The sequence below is a fragment of the Dufourea novaeangliae genome, unplaced genomic scaffold (assembly GCF_001272555.1).
Source record: "Dufourea novaeangliae isolate 0120121106 unplaced genomic scaffold, ASM127255v1 scaffold21, whole genome shotgun sequence".
In the NCBI taxonomy this organism is placed as follows: Eukaryota; Metazoa; Arthropoda; class Insecta; order Hymenoptera; family Halictidae; genus Dufourea; species Dufourea novaeangliae.
The window spans coordinates 4,549,637-4,567,069 of NW_015373910.1; the positions used below are offsets into that span (position 1 = coordinate 4,549,637).

Genomic DNA, 17,433 nt, shown 5'->3' on the forward strand with positions numbered 1-17,433 from the left:
CCAGCTCGTATTTGAACAACGCTATTAGAACAATCTTACTAGAGTCCACGGAATCTCTATCCGTGGTACCAATCGTACAATCGCTAGATCGGCTCGCCTGTTTCCGGCGATACCACCCACTCTGTCCTCCACGCCTGGCCGCGGTCGGTCGCGACGGTGGTGCATAACGGGCAAATCGAATTCACGCGGTGATTGTACCAGCCGCGTGGAGAAGGAGGGTAGCGGCGGTGAATCGGGTGGCGTTCGATCGTGGCCCCAGCATTCCGTCGGGAAGACCCAGCGTTCGTCGTTCTATCGCTCGTCCAACCGTCATTTTACACGGCGACGTCGTTCTTGTCCTGGTCGCTGTCGTCATCACTCGTCGGACCCAACGGAACAGCCGTTAGGCAACTAACTGTAGCACCTGGATGGCCGATCGTGTCTCCAGGGCCAAGCTAACCGCCGATCCTGCGGTGCACACGATTCGACGTATCCGGCCGACCACGTCATGGTAGGCTCCGCCAGCTAGGGAGGGTAGTAGGGCTAGACGGCTGCTAGCCGGCTACGCACACCCAACCGCCTTCTTTCTCTGTCGATCCTGACGTGTTTTTACTGGTGTTGTTGATGACACCAAGGCGCTAGGTGATGTCACATGGGGTGGGGGCCGGTTCTGGCGACGATCAGCGAGCGAATATGTTGGATTGTCCGGTGACAATTCGTGGGGACTATTGGTCGACGTCAATGGAGACTTGGCTTACGTCACAGTGATCATCCATTCGATGCTAGAGCAGATGTTTAGGGGAGTTGTTGTTGGGTTTGATGTCTGTCGAGGTGAGTTTGAACTTGGTTTATACCTGGAGGTCTTGATGGAAGTTAATATTTATTGGTTGTGTACCTGGAGGTCTTGGTGGAAGTTGATGATTATTGGTTGTACACCTGAAGGCTTGGTGGAACTGGATGATTATCACTGTGTACCTGAAGGTCTTGATGGAACTTTATTATTGATGTATATTTGAAGGTCTTGATGGAAGTTGATGATTATTGGTTGTATACCTGAAGGTCTTGATGGAGCTATATTATTGGTTGAATACCTGAAGGTCTTGATGGAATTTGATGATTATCCTGATTCGAGCTGTTTAGATCTGACGCAGATTTTTGTCGATATCGTCTTGTAGAGATGCAATGTGGTTTGGTCAGCTCTTAAGGTTCCTCGGTGGTTGCTTTTACGATTGATCATCCAGTGTTTTGTTTCGTGGAGACTGCTGCAATGTTTACAGAGGGGTTCGATTAAATCGATCGTGACAGATTCATCGGTGCAGTTTCGTACGCGGTATTCGTGCTTTTCCTTCTTTTCAATAGTTCGTAAAACCTCGATAACTAACCACCCTTTGTGACAAAACTGATAGATCCCTGTGTCCTTGTGGGACCGTTTTATTTGCCAAATTTTACGGAATGTTTGTTACCAGAGTACGTCAACAAATGGAATTTCTAACTTTTAGTGTTCATATTGTCTCTCTGGAGTCCCCTAATTGGACGAAACACTGCCACTTTTTTTGTTTAACACTCGACAAAATTCGGTCTCAACTGTTCACGTTCTATCTTCTCGAATTGTTTACAATGTATCTTCAGTTACGAAAGGACGAACTGGAATTTCCAATTTTTCCAAAAATTCAATCTAAAACTATTCCTCTGATCCGTCTGTTTACCACCCGTCACGCGAGTCCATTAATACACCAGGTTCTCTACAATGTCCATTAACTCATCGAAAAAGATTTAATTATCAATTTACTTTCCCCTTACTACTTCCCCCAATTTACTTTCCCCTTTTCCTGTTCCCACTGAACCGTTTAACAAAAAAAACACATAACATACAACTACGCCTGCGACTCAACCGTTCGCCAACTCCCACCCTACGAGAACGTATTTATTTACCAAATCCCCTGCACCCCGCATCACCGTCGAACATTCAACCTCCAATTTCCCTTCCAGTCGTCGAGCATCCGGAAAAACACGCTCCAGCACAACCTCTTTGCCCTCTGTATGATTCAACCCCCCATCGTTTCATCCCCTATTCGCCAACTGTTCTAGTACAATTCCAACAATATTCACGAAGAATCTACTTTCGTTATCCACCAAGAATAAATTTCCATTCTTCAACAAAATTTCCCTCGTACACAGAATTTCCCTTCCCCGAACCCCCCCCCCTTGAAGAAACATACGTGGCTACCACCCTAGCTCTCAACCCCCCAATGTATCTCTATTATGTATCCTACAATCACAACGGAATATCTCCGCTCACAACCCGCTTGACCCTCGCGCGCGATTTTCCAAGCTCCTCTCTTTATGTTTACCCGTCGTCGTCGCGCGCTCCGTCCGACGACCTATTTCCGCGGCCGTCCCCACGGTATCTGACGCTCTGCGAAACGGATCACCACACACACACACACGCACGCACACATACACACACATACACAGAGGACAGTGAGAGAATGTAAGAGTAAGAGAGAGAAAGGCGCGCGTGCCGCAAGCGGGAACCGCAGGCCGCGCACGGGAGAGACCCGCCGTACCGTCCTCGCGGTGCACTCCGGTCGCACTGATTTCGCGACGGCGCGCGCGGCAGCACCGTGCACACGTCGCCCGACGAATTTACGTGCGTTTCGTCATCGACGCGTCGGACGCGCCGTGGCGGCGGCGGCGACGATGGTGTGCACGGGGCCGCCGGAGGGGGAGGGGCGTGGGGGGGGGTGAGGTGGCCCAGAGCGATACTATCTCTATCTTTCACTCATTGTATGTCTCTCTCACTCACTATCTATGTCTCCCTCTATCATTCACTAGCTATCTCTCTCTCACTCATTCGGTATCTCTGTATATATATTTCACTTGGTATCTGTCTCTCTCTCTGTTTGTATCTTTCGCTTCGTATCTCTCTCTATCTTTTACACGTTACCTGTTTCTCTCACTCGTTATCCCTCTCAATCTTTCTATTTTTCACTCGCTGTCTGTCTTTCTTTCTAGCTATCTCTCTCTGTCTCTCATCCTTTCGCTATCTCTGTCTGCCCCGTCTCGCCCTGCGCGGGAAATAAAGAGACAATCCTCCGTTCCCGTCGCCTATCGATTCCGTGTCGTCGTCGTCGTCGTCTCCTCCTTGATCCTCGCGGAATCTTTTCCTCGCCGGACCGAACCCTTCCGTGACGTGGCGGCGGCGTCAGCGGCGGTGGCAGTGGCGGTGGTAGTGGCGATCGAAGGCGGCGCGCGGACTCGTTTCGGAAGCTGATCGATGTACCGTGTTATTCTTGCCGGCGTCCCTCACTCTCTGCCCAGCCCCCTCCCGCCCTCACGCCCCCAGGGGCGGGGGGGTGGGGGACACCCATCGATTCGCAGCCGGCGGCTTGTTCGAACCGAGCGCAGTTTCGACGATCCGGTTAAATGGATCGCTCTCGGCCGCTGCTGCGTGCTTTGGTCTCACCCCCCCTTTTTTCCTCCGACTCCTCTCCCCCCACGTCCTCTCCTCCTTCTCCGCCTCTCGCGGAACTGTCGTCACACCCACATCGGTTTGAATTCTGTTTTTTTTCATTTTTTGCCGCTGGGGATGGAGAGCCTGTAAAAAATTCGGATTCGTCGTTATTGGTGGGGTTATTTTTGATTTGTCGAGTCGTTCGGGAGGAGATTGCTTGAAATGGTGGTGGTTTTGTCGATTTTTTCAACGACTTTTTTCAGGTCATTTTGAGAATGGGTTTGTAACTTGGTTCAACGGCGTCGGGGGACATATGTTGCGAGTTACAGGTACGAACATAGTAAGAATGATTTTTCCTGGGTTTTAGATAGTGAGATCGGTGATTTCTTTGGATCAATATGGTACAATATAGAAGCACTTTTTTTTCGAAATACCAATATAGTGAAAGAGTTTCATAACAACCTTCCAGTTCTCCAAAATCTTGTTCAAGAGTCAACACAAGTCCTTGTAGAATAAATGAACCGTCATTGATGCTCGGAGCGCTACCTACACTGCCGCCAAAAACTTTCAAACCGCTCGAACAAATCTAAGCACAGTAAGACACCGTGACGTCCCATAGACAAAAAATGACCCAGTCAAAGCTAAAATTACAAATTACTTCACGAGGAAGAAAGAGAAACTTCGTATTTTCACCTTTCAGAACCTAATGGCGCAAGACCAGAAAATGTCCCCGTCACTTTCACCATTCTATAAAACGACGTACACATGTTGAAGTAGACATATGTTATTATTTTGATGTCAAAAATATCGATATTAAACCAAAAATTCTTTAATAATTTTGAACCAAATATTTTCTTCCGACGAAATAAATAACACTTCTACCTCATCTGTATTTTCATGAAAAAAAACCTGAAAACATAATTTTACTAGATATGACATATACGTCACACTGAGCGTTAAAAGAGACGTACCAATGAGACCAATAGATCATTGACGGTTGTACCTGCATTCTCCACAATTTCACCTGCAAAACGAATGGAACCAATGACACTGAAACGATTTCGACCCACGGGCATCACAAGAAGCGACATCCACGCGTCCACGAAGAGGAGAGCCGTGCTTCGACGTGGCTCGTTTTCTCGAGCGACCGAGCGTCGCATTGATGCGATAGCGGATCGATGACCGGCGATCGTTACAGACGCCGAGGAACAGAAGGAGAGGAAACTCCCCTTCACTCCTCCTACCCCACTTCGCTCCTCCCCCTCTTACAGGCGTGTGTCTTCGGCTCGACGTGCCACCTGGATGCACGGAGAGAGAGAGAGAGAGCCACGACATTTTGACGGCTTCCCTTGGCGCGGCCGAGCCTAGCCGAGGAGTCACCCCTCTACGGGCACGTCACGCGTGCGATGCAGTCGCGCAGATGCACGCGAGATCCGGTACGCGTTCTCTCGAACGCTCCCGCGCAGACCATATCGACGCTTCCCGGTGATCTTAATTGACCACTCGGGCTTGCTCGCGCCGAGCGCGACCCTCTAGCCAACCAACCCCCTCTCTACCTTCTTCACCTGCCTCCCCCACCTCCTCGATTGCACGGACAGCGTTTAGTGGGGAATTTAGCTTGGATCTTTGCACCCCCCTCGAACTTTCAGCTGGAGGTGGCTATCGCTGACGATGAGAAACCGTTTAACGGCTCGCGATCCTCCATCCCTTCCTAGCGATTTCTGATCCTTTGGAATTCAACTTTCAAGTTGAACGTTGGAAACGATATTTGGAGCCGTGGATGCTGGAACACATGTCGATCGATTGGTTCGGGTGCCCTGATTTAGCGTGTTTAGGGGGTGGTGGTTCTAGGATGAAAGTTTTTGGATCTTTGTGACTATTCTGCTGGAGGTGGATATTGTTGACGATGAAAAACCGTTTAACAAATCGCGATCATTCATTCCCTAGCGACTTCTAATTCTTTGGAATTCAACTTTGAAGTTGAGTGTTGGAAATGATATTTTTGAAACCGTGGATGTTGGAAAACATGTCGAGCAATCGTTTCGATTGTCCTGATTTATCATGTTAGGGGGTAGTGATAGTAGCTTTTGGATCTTGGTGATAAGTCGGATCTTTTCGCTGGAGGTGGTTATGATTGATGATGGGAAACCGTTTACCAGATCGCGATCCTTCCTCCCCTAGCGATTCCTGTTCCTCTAGAATTCGACGTTGAATTTGGAAGTTCAAAACAATGTATGGACCCTCGACTATCCGAACATCTGTGGTCCAATTGCCTTGATTACCCTGATTTATCGTGGTTAAAGATGATATGGCCGCAGGACAACAGTGCCAGAGGATAGCTTCTGATGGTTAGTGTCTAGGGATGTCACTAAAAGAAGCATAGAAATGAGGAATATTAATTTCAAAGCAATTCTACTGTGTTGTTATGTGATTTAGAACAAATGTTGGATGTGTTTGTTATGAGGATACAGTATAATTGTACTGAGTCCATTGTCTTCTAGTATTGGACTTGATAAGATATGGTACTGGGATATTGAAAACTCCGCAAGAAACGGAAGAGACTTGTTACGAAATCAGATTTATGGATCCAAAAATCATAACTTGATAAATACAGTCACAGTTTTGAGAGAATTATTCTGCAATGTTGAACAATTAAATGATTTTCTACAATATTGAATAATTAAATTTTTCCGTTTCCCATAATTAATTAAACAGATTTAGAATGATTTACGCGAGCTGGAAGTAACAATTTCACCGCGTCGATTACACTTTGATCCATAAATATTTTCTAATTAGTACAAAATTCCGAGTGTTTTTCCCTTATGTTTCGCGATCGATCGTGCCGTGTACATGATAATGAGAAAGGGTACGCGATTAGGTTAAGAGCGAGGCGATCGATCCTTCTAATATACAATTACTATCTGCGCTCTGGTGTATCGGTTCATCTACAGGGCTCGTGGATTATTCCCAATTAATTAAAACAGTTAGAACCGTCGAACGTGCGTGTCCCCGCACACCTCCTCCCACCTCCCCACCCACTGTATTACTCAATTCACGTCACCGAAACGACGTCGACAGATCAAAACGCAGAAACGTAATCAAAAGGAGGATCGATTAACGACCGTAATACCCGGCTATACTAAATACATGTAACGATGAATCAAACGTAACGCGATCAGATATCCACAATAACACCAAACGAACAGAAAACTTTCTTATCTCTAAATCTCATCGATAAATTCTATAATAACGAAAAGAAGCTACGACTTAATTCTACTTTTCGACTTAATAGTGTTCTCAATTTTTAAACACTTTTCTTTGTAGAGATTTACACATTTGAGAACAATACAAAGAAAATATTATTCATCAATATATATGTGTCTTTTATTCTTCCACAATATGTCAACACGTTCGCAGCCGTCGACGCTATCCCATATCTTCTGATAAACCATAGCTGGATGCAGCTCGCACCCTAACTGTGATAAGATCCCCGCAAAATCCACCCACAGATTTAATTTCATTTTATTCAGCAAAACGTGATAAAAAGTACCATCTATAAATCTGTGAAACGTGCGCCAAAACCATAGCGAATTTCCCACCATCCGCCAACTATAACCTCACACCATGGAAAGAACTCCTATTAACCCTCGAATGACGGATATTCAAGCACCGCATTTTGACCTACAATAAAAGTTCCGATATACAGTGATTCCTCGATGAATGCGACATGAATAAACAGAAGCTAAGCAGAGGCTCGGCTTCAAGCAAAAAACAAATTTACGAGGGTCTGAAAACCTTTCCGCCTTCCCACGAATGCTCCGAAGCCTTGCACTCATGGAGACATTACTGTATTTACTCTAGAATAAGGTCCTGTATTCAATTTTAAATAAATTATTTCGCCAAACTGCTTCTTTCAAATGATATTAAAACTTTGCTGGCGGGAGGTTTTAACTTATTGTATTATAGCCTGTATTTATAGCATGCACAAAACTAAAAATATTTAGAGACTACTACTTAACTTTTACTTCTCAAATTTTGCGTATAGGAAAACCAATTTGTCCCTATTGTTTACTATTTCCAGCTCTTGTTTTTAAAAACACATACCACCACATAAACCGTCCCCACCATTCCTTTCCAAAAACACGCCCCACTACGTCATCCGACATCAAAGTGTCGATTAATCTAAACCGATTATTCACATTACTACAGTTACAACAAGCGGAACCGAAAATGCCGCTGCATTCGTTATCCAAGGATTAATTCAATCAACAATTTTTCCTCTTATAAACAGCTCGTCAACCCCTCGATCCTCCCATCCCAATTCATCGAACCCTTTAAATCTCCCCCGAAAAGAGGGGATGATATGGATTCTTGCACGTTTTGTCGCGGCTAAATTCCGTTTATTAGCCAAGAGGGAGACCTCGATGGTGGATGTAGAAGAGGAGGGGGGGGAGGGGATGGAGGACCGATCGCAGGGGAGCTAAAATGCGATTACAGCTCGTCGATTTGCGGGCGGGTTGGCAGAGCGATACGAGTTTTGCGGGTCGAGGTACAGGGCGCACAGGGTGGCAAGCGGAGAAATATTCTCGGGCTGAGTGACGGTGGGTGTACCGTCACGGAGAGGAGGGGGAGAGGGCAGGGGGATACCTACTACCTACACCCCCACCCACCACCGACGTCGCCGACAAGCGCGATTATTCCTCCGCGTATATCCCCGCGCCGTTACTGAGCATTCACGCGGCTAAATGTTCTCCGCGGGGGCTAACAGCCTGGACCCACCCCCCACCAACCCCTCTCACGCATCGTGCGAACGGGGACCACGGTTGGAAAATCGCAACTGGGGAACAATGATGGATCTTTAATTGGTAGCCCCGTGGATCCTTGTCGATCGTCGACACGATGCACAATAGTAGTCCTGGTCGGTGTTTTGTATAGATGTACCCTTTAAGTACCCCCCCCCCCCCCCCCCCCCATATCGATACTTTTCAATTCAAATATCAATATTAGCAATTAAAACTGCAAGATTTCTATAAATTTCTTTTGAACAAAATCTTTGTTAAACGGTAAAATTTTCCAAACTATTCGAAATATCGATACTGTATCGCTCATCACTGCTGTACACGTTTAAACGTAATGACGAGCAGCAAGCGGCCTTCACGCTGACAAATAATAAAGGTGGAAGTGATATCGGTTGACTCTCTGTGCGAAATTCTACAGCACAGATCTGTCGAGAGATTCGGGGAACGCTTATACACGAGTCCGTTGAACAAAAAGGGGGACTTGTAATCGGAGAAATTTCGTCTCCATATAAGCATCCCACTCTCTTTCACCGTTCTCTCAGGATACAACCAGCCACCGTGTACCTACCGTACGCCATGAACGTTCAGGCATATCGATAAACTTCAACGAGCCGCTACAATCGCGGAGAATCGGGGTCATATCGGTTTCAGGAGAACCATAGAGCGTACCGGGATACTTCCTCTTGTGTTCCGCGTCCACTTCCCGAGCGAGGGCGAAGTATTTCTCCTTCACGTCCTTCGTCATGTTCTTCCAAAGGATTCCCAGCCTTAGGGCATAAAATATGACAATTAATATTTCGAATAATAAATCGTTCATTGTTACAGATTAACCAGAATACATTATATTGGGTCATTCCATAAGTACGTAATGCAATTTTTCTCTTATCTTTGTAGAAGTTGAAGTACAAAAACGTAATTAAAACTGTTCATCTTCTACCTGTATATACAGTGGGGGACAAAAGTATTCGTACATCCTTTAAAACGGAACAACTCTTTCAAAATTGGTCCGACTCACTTGAGTTCTTTTGTGAAGTTAGGAATATTAGTTTACCAAATAAGGTACCAGTGATCATACTGGTTTAAGTCCCTAAATTCTTACCACCAGGGGGCCAAAATCTATGCCACGCCACCACGAACTTTCCCAATAAAATAGCAGTCAGTAAATAATATGTTAACACTAGTACTACCAAGCAAGTCAAAATGACTTATCAATACACGCTTACAACGACAATTAAAATCTTTTGACAATACATTTTCTCAGATCTTTTGCATCTTTTATTACAATATGAAAGTGAAGAAATTAGTCAATTTTAAAATTTTAAAATTTTTAAAAGTTTTTCACGTTTATCCACCGATCGAAGCAAATATGCATTTATCGTCGGTAGTTCTAGTGTTAAGAAAGGACGAAGAGTAACCACCTCACGCTAATGTCCTTGTTTGACTCCCGAGGATTCTCGGCGGCGAGCTTCTTCCGCCATTCGTTGGCGAACAGCATGAACGCGTTCGCCGGCCTCGGAATTTTTCGTTTAGCATCGTTCCCATCTGCGATTCGACCATCGATGCACAGAAACGCTGGAAATCCATCTGATCGTATCTGCGATCGACCTAGCTGCCGCAACACGAAAATCTTCTCTTGTTCGCCGCACTTTTCCCGATCGCTGGAAATCGGCTCCGTGCGGATCCTTTTCCTCGAACTATTTTCCTTCTCAGCTTCAGGATCTTCGTCAGCCTTTCTCAAAGACACTTTGAATATCGTACTCTCTGATCCGTCCGGCTGGCAATCGTCGCACGATTTTTCGAGTAAATTGCGAGGATAAGGCCTGGCGATGGGCGTCCGTTGATCAGTAGACGGAACCTCCTCGTCGTTGGTAACGAGCTCGTTGTTGATCGGGCATTTCTCGTTCGTTTCTGTCTTGATCGTGGCTGTAATTAAACAATGTCTTGGTAGATTACTACACTGGTTGAAATTTGGATACAGTTAATTTAAAAACAAATTTTTATAAGACCATGTTTTTTGATGAATTCTTATAATTAGACTGCGGATTTTTATGCAAAATAAAAATTTCTAAAGTAATTTATAGACACAGGAGCAATTGTAGTAATTTATTTTCCCTCTTAAGCATCTTATTGGGTTCAGAATAAACTAGAAAAATAAATATGGTGGTTTTACAGAAATTTTGAGTTTTTTCATATCTATACCGCTTTATAACGCATAGCTTTCAATTTGAAAAATTGGAAAATTGAAATTGATTAAATTAAAAAGAAAATAATACAGATTTTACTAGTGAATAAACAATGTTAAGTAAATAAACATTTTTAACCAGTGACGCGAAAATAATTTAAATATGAAATAAGGAATTGAAGAAAATCGTAAGCTTATTTTAATAATTCAATTTACTCGTTTTTATATGTAACGTTCGTTCACTGGTACGTATTCATTCACTGGTAGATTTTCACGTTTATAATTCATTCAAGGTTATAATATTACATTTCCAGCTGTTGCTCTTACAATGCCATCCGCTTAATCCAGAATCGCGACGATAATAATGCATAAAAATTCACGACGGGATTGTTAGATTTCGGGCCTCACCTTTCTGCACGAGATTCAAAATCAATCCAGACGCGTCCATGATGAATGTTTCTGTTAGCACACGATCGAATCGACGCGTTGCCAAATTATTGCGACGTCTTTAACAATAAATAGTGAACCGCTAAACCTTTAATAATTACGGAGGCTAACATACGAATGTTGACATTATTTCGTTGTCGGGGAAGGGGTCGCGTTGGTTGTTGAAAACACTTGAAAAATCGATTTTCTTCCTTTTTTCTTCTTTTTTTTGCTTTGCCTAACAGCTCCTTTCTCAGCGCCGGGTGAAGAGGGGGGTCTAAGAGGTGATGTTGCCCCGGACCTCCCATTCTGTACCTTCCATTTTGTTACGATTAAATGTTATTTCATTTTATGTAAAATAAATTTCAATTTTTGTAGATTCATGTATTTTGTTGTGCTGTATTACAAAAAATCCTTCTCCCACTTTTTAACTAAGGGGGCTCCCGAAAATCTGATAGCCCTGGGCCACAGAAAATCTTAATCCGAGCCTGCCTCTTCTGACGTGATATTAGCCGTGTATAAACTACAAGAATATTCTCGACGTGTCGTTTATTTCCTTTATTTATTTCCATCGAATGAAAAAGAAAATTGTATTTATTTTTTTTTGTAGAATTTCGATTTTTAACGAATGAAAAACATGTGCGAGGAGGACTACTCGAACGTCAAACGCGGTATCGATTATTATGGTGTGCTATCGTTGAAAAAGAACAGCGACGATTTGGAGATCAAACAGGCGTAAGTGAGATCCTCTCTCGATTCCATTGCCGTGTTACCCTTCTCCGTTCGCTTCCTTTATCGATCTCTTCCCGCGTTACGAGACTTCCGCTTCTGTCGCGCATCGCTTCCTCGAAACGACCTTTCTTGTAACTGGCCGAAAGCTCGGTAAAGTCACTATGTTTTTTGATGAATTCTGATAATTATTCCATACCAATGAAAAATTTGAGTGTTGTAGGATTTTAGGATTAATTACAGAAAATGTACACATCCGTTTCAAAAAATAAATATATCAGTTATTTAAAAGAATATAAACAAAAATATAATTCAATAGAAAACAAACTGCGAAATTTCTTTAAAGTCATTAGATTTTTGTATAAGCTGAAATTAACAATTGTTTTTCACTATTTATATATTAATCCCTTGTGTAACCTCCAATTTTTAAAAAAGAAAATACAAAAACAGATACTATGAAGCAATAAAATTAGTGATACTTTGAAAGTACACTAGTCAACATTTCTATAAAGTTATCTTTATTTTCATAGATATTTTCAAAATATATTATCATTCTGCTGTACTAGTTTCTATGTCTTGTAGTGAATAATTTATCGTTCGAGGAATAGGATGTGAAAATTTCGAGAGATGATTGATCGAAGAGATCTAATTGCAATTTGTACCGAGTAGAAATGAATCTTTAATGTACCTCCTGTTATCGGGTATACATTTCCAGATTTCGCCGGTTAGCAGTACGATACAATCCTAAAGGAGCAAAGGATGAAAGTTTCGCGACGATTTTCGCCTTAGTGGCCGAGGCATACGACGTGCTCTCAGATCCCCTTAGGAGGGCTGTATACGATCAATTCGGCGAAGAAGGCCTTAAAAATGGCGTGCCCGGTACAGAAGGATTCATTGAGCCATACATTTATCACGGGGAACCGATGAGAACTTACAGGTACATATTCATGAATCCTTTCAACAAAAATTTAATGAACTCCACCAAGATTTTTTCATTTCTATTAATTCTTAACGAAACTGGCAAACAAAATTTCTATTCTGCTCCAGGCCTTTTGTAAATTAGTCCGACGAAAATCGATAACTGCATAAACAACACCCGCAGTCGGTAATTATTATAATCCCTTGCATGATCGAGAAAGTCGAGCCGCAAGCTCGACCGCGGCGGGGCTTAACAGCCACTTAAAAAACTTTGAATATTTACGATCTGATCTATCGGGAACGCCTCTGCAGGGAATTCTTCGGGACCGACAGCCCTTATGCTGATCTGCTCCATGTACTAACGCAGCCGTCGGCTCCGTTGGAATTTCCCGAGGGACGTGGTTTAAAGCGCAAGGAGGAGCCCCTGATAAAAAGCCTGTACCTAACCCTAGCGGAGGTATCATATATCGACGTTCTACTTATTTATAGTTGTCCTATCGCACGTTGTGTTAATCGCCGTAGACGCCAAGTGATAATCGTTGCTGCAAACAATCCCCCCACCCCCTAGCACTCTGTGTATCGACTGTTCGAACTTGCACACGTGATCCTTTTTGATATCCTTGTTGTTAGGCTGTTCGGTAAAACAGATGGTTCAAGTACACTTGGCCGGGTCAATCGATCATCCCATTGTATTTCGCTCATCTGGCTATAATCAATATACAGGGTGTCTCAAAATAGCTTCGACTCCCGGAAATCAGGGGTTCCTGGGATGATTTGAAATAACTTTTCCCTTAGCAGAAACGTTATCCGAGGCTTCGTTAACGAGATACTAACGAAAGACCCCGACCAATCAGAGCTCAGCTAGCAGACTCGCGCTCTAATTGGTCATGGTTTTTCGTTAATATTTCATTAACAAAGCCTCGGATAACAATTTTTCTAAAGAAAAAGTTGTTTTAAATCACCCCAGGAACATCTCAACTCCGGGAGTTCAAGCTATTTTGGGACACTGTGTATACTACAGTAAATCACCGATGAGTGCTCGAAGGCTCCACGGCACTGACAGGGAGAGATCCGCAGGTGTAACGCTAATAGTGATAGAGTTTGGAATTCTCAAGTCAACGCTTTTTTTTCAGCAGCATAAGGCCATTAGTTTATAAAATATTTATAAATATTAGTTTTTTTTATAAATATTAGTTTATAAATAATGTTCAGTGCCGAGAAGCCTTCGAACACTCATCGACGATTTACTGTAGATACACTGCACATTTTCGTAAACACAAGGCAGGTCTTTTACGGAGGTATCAAAAAAATGAAGATCCAAAGATTGGTTCTCGTGGAGGACGATAAATCGAGAACGGTGACGAAAGAGAAGATCCTAACGATTCCTATTAAACCAGGGATACCCACGGGAACTAGGATCGTTTTCCAGCGAGAAGGCGATCAGGGACCCACCAAGATACCTGGTAAATTTTTTCCCTGACCAGAAAGAAACGCTGAGTCAGTTTTCATGAAATTCCTAATTTTTATTTTCGTGAAATTCCGATTAACCATTTCTGTCCGATATTTTTCAACGAGCAAGCGCTGCATCAAGGGGTGGTCTAGTGGGACTGTAGTCGCGGGCCCCATTCTGAACCTTCCATTTCGAATACTTAATATCTGAACGTTCTAGTATCCGGAAGTACTGTTATCCGCATAGCCGTTTCGACGCGATGTTTTAGTACATACAATCTTATATACACGTTCCCGTATTCGGTCAAACGAATTCTGTAGTATAACAGTTTAGTATGAAGCTAACAGCGTGCGATATTACAATGGCAACTAAACAAAAACGTGTAGTTCTAACTATTGAAACGAAATATAAAATAATTAGAGAGCTCGGAAATGGTGAAAGTGCAATGGCATTAGTTATTTTGTTGAAAAACATATGCGATTTAGCAGCTAAAAATATATAGGATTTCAAAAAAGTTCAATATAAAAGGAAGTGATTGTTCTATTATCCGAAAATTCCCTTATCCGGCCACTTTTGTCTCCCTATTAATACGGACACGAGAGGCTCTACTATATTAAAATTGAATTTTATTTAATTTTATTTAAAGTAAATTTCAATTTTTGAAAATTTACGTATATTGTTGTGCTCTATTAAACATCCCACCTCCCTTTTCAATCAAGGGGCACAAAATTTTAATCCGGCCCTACACAGTCCCTGAGAAAAGTATTCGTCGAACGGAATATGGGTCTTTGTAAAATCAGAGTTTTACACGTTAACCACGCACGGGTCTACGGCCCACGCGACGGCCGATCGATTTGAATATCGCGAAGGATGCGTTTAAAATGCATCGCGCATCTCGTCCCGGACAGAAATGGGTTAATCGCTGCGGTTCGCGGTAATGTCTTTACTCAGTCCGTGGCACGTCAGCGTAGCGGACGTAATCTTCATCACGGAGGACCGGCCTCACGAGACCTTCCGAAGAGAGGGCTCTGACTTGCACATGACGGTCGATATCTTTCTGCGAGAGGCACTGACCGGAACAGTGGTCACCGTCAACACCCTCGACGACAGAACGCTTCGAATCCCAATAACGTCTGTCATCACGTACGTCGTCTTCCTATACGTCTACACACACACACACAGACTTGGGGACCGCACTTCATTTCTCTGGTCGACTAAACAAAATCAGAATCTTCATCGATAACTTGCACACACCTCAGAGAACTGTGTATTCTTCTCCTTCTTTCTTCTTATTCTCATCGTAAAACGTATTCCACATATAATAATACATGCAGGGTGGCCAAAAGTCACTAGACCGTTTTAAAATATCAATGTCAAGAACAAAATGTTGGCCATTTGAAGGACATAATCTGCAAAAGTAATTAAAAATAATTTGCAAGAAATTTATTTATTGTTTATAAAAGCATAAACGTGAATTTTTAATACATACTCAGATAGCACACGACGCCTTGATGACACTCATTTTACGGCTATTTTAGGTTTAAGACGCCTTTAAGCCGTCTTCAAGACGTTGTTGGGCGTTATGTGCTATCTGGGTAAAAGAGTTGTTCTATTTTTAAATGGTCTTATGACTTCTGGGCCACCCTATGGAATTTACTACAGTAAACATAAAAACGTACATTTTAATGGAGGTATGAAGTAATACAATTTTAATGGAAGTAAGCTAGCACTTAATTTCAGTGGTAATTGGTAAGAATGTATAGATTTTTATAGATTCATTTATAGAAATTATTTACTTGCTCCATTAAGGTTTCTATCAGGTTTCAAATAGGGTGTAAGCCTCATGGAAGTTTTTAGTACAGAGAATTTTAGATAAGAGGGTACATATACTGTCCAATTTGCTTATATCCTTTACAGCTTTCTCTTTTGTCTATACTGTTGTGGTGTGAACATGTATAGTGTTACAGTTACTTTTTAAAAATACATAGTGTATTGTACCAAAATAGGGTACAAACCTCAAGAGTTTTTTAGTATTGAAAATTTTAGACAGTAAGGTATATCTACTGTCCAATTACCTAATATCCTTTACAGGTTTCTCTTTTGTCTATACTGTTGTGGTATGAATATGTATAGTGTTACAGTTACTATTTAAAAATACACAGTGCAACACTATGTACTATTTACTCAATTAAAATTTAACTGCTAGAGTCAGTTTTTAACAGCCCACAACAGTTGCATTTCCAACACAACAATATAGACAAGAGAGAAACATGTAAACGATATAAATATACTGTTAACGTTTGTGCAGTTGATCTAACAGCTTCATTCATCTTAGAGAAAAAAATGATTAATGTTTGACGAGAGACGTTAAAGAATATGAAAGTTTAAAAAGATTTGAATAATGTTCGATCTATAAGCAGTTTCCTGCACGAAACTTGAGGAGCTTTCCATTCAGCCTTGTCTCCAGATCTGAACGATCTTATCAGTTGTTCTATTTTCCAAGGAAATTGCGAAAATAGAAGGTGTTCGTAAATAAATGCAACGGTTTCGGAGAAAATCGTGTATCCATTTTATCAGTCCTATTTACGCGAAACAAAATAAATTTGATCGCGAACCTTTCACATGAATGAATAATATGACGTATTTTAAAAATGTTTATGCATATGTAGGCCCGATTACCGGAAGTGCATACCTGGTGAAGGTCTACCGCTACCGGAAATCCCGAAGAAAAAAGGAAGCCTCATCGTAGCGTTTAAAATCGAATTTCCAGTGTACCTGCCAGTGTCCAATAAGCACTACGTCAAGAGAGCATTCGACACAGAAAGCGACATCAGGGACACGGAGTACGTCCATCGTATGATATTGGCGAATAAAATGCGCAAAAACGTGGACTTTGATGTTCCCGTGCGTCGAGACCCTGACGACTGCGAAGCTGTACAATTACAATACACGTGTAATTCATAATTCCTGATTGAATACTAACTAACCTACCCGAAACTCTTATCTTCACGTCAGTTTCTAGATATTCTCGATGTGATAAACAAATTGCAAATTTATAAGACTATGTAACAATCAGGATTCTTGTAATATTTCTTTTACAAATAAAACTTTATACTATCTATTTCATTCACCCTTTACAGAAAACCAAAACTTACCTCGAATATTTGTGTCTCGTCTGTACGATTAGTTTCAAAGTTGAACATATTACATACTCTTATTCGACCAAAATAACTAATTAGTCGAATAATCACTTTAAAATAACGTGATTTGAGTGATGATTCGAGTCTGACATACCTCTGTCTCCGAGAAGGGGATCGTCTAACGATGTTCCAACGGCACAAATTCAAACCGCACGGCTGACCGTTACGAATAGCGAGTGGCGCGCAATCTTGCGACGCAACGGACAACTAGCTCCGCCGGTAAAACAGTCCCCACGGTCGGACAATTCCACTCTTGATCCGTGCAATTTCTTCTTTTCCTCTGTTCTTCGAAATTT

The 17,433-nt window shown here is 42.4% G+C and overlaps 2 protein-coding genes across 2 annotated transcripts; one reads left to right on the forward strand and one right to left on the reverse strand.

Annotated features, from left to right (window-relative positions):
* Window positions 1–5,730: 5,730 nt before the first annotated feature.
* Window positions 5,731–10,862, reverse strand: LOC107193915 (transcription factor Sox-10-like). The gene is made up of 4 exons (XM_015583454.1): window positions 10,823–10,862; window positions 9,651–10,155; window positions 8,902–8,999; window positions 5,731–5,801 (listed from the first exon to the last, which is right to left on the reverse strand). The coding sequence occupies exons 1-4, from the start codon at window positions 10,860–10,862 to the stop codon at window positions 5,731–5,733; spliced, it is 714 nt and encodes a 237-aa protein (XP_015438940.1).
* Window positions 10,863–11,477: 615 nt separating this feature from the next.
* LOC107193916 (dnaJ homolog subfamily B member 13-like) lies at window positions 11,478–16,901 on the forward strand. Its single transcript, XM_015583455.1, has 6 exons — window positions 11,478–11,575; window positions 12,285–12,506; window positions 12,800–12,944; window positions 13,773–13,950; window positions 14,909–15,080; window positions 16,607–16,901. The coding sequence occupies exons 1-6, from the start codon at window positions 11,478–11,480 to the stop codon at window positions 16,899–16,901; spliced, it is 1,110 nt and encodes a 369-aa protein (XP_015438941.1).
* The last annotated feature ends 532 nt before the right edge of the window (window positions 16,902–17,433 follow it).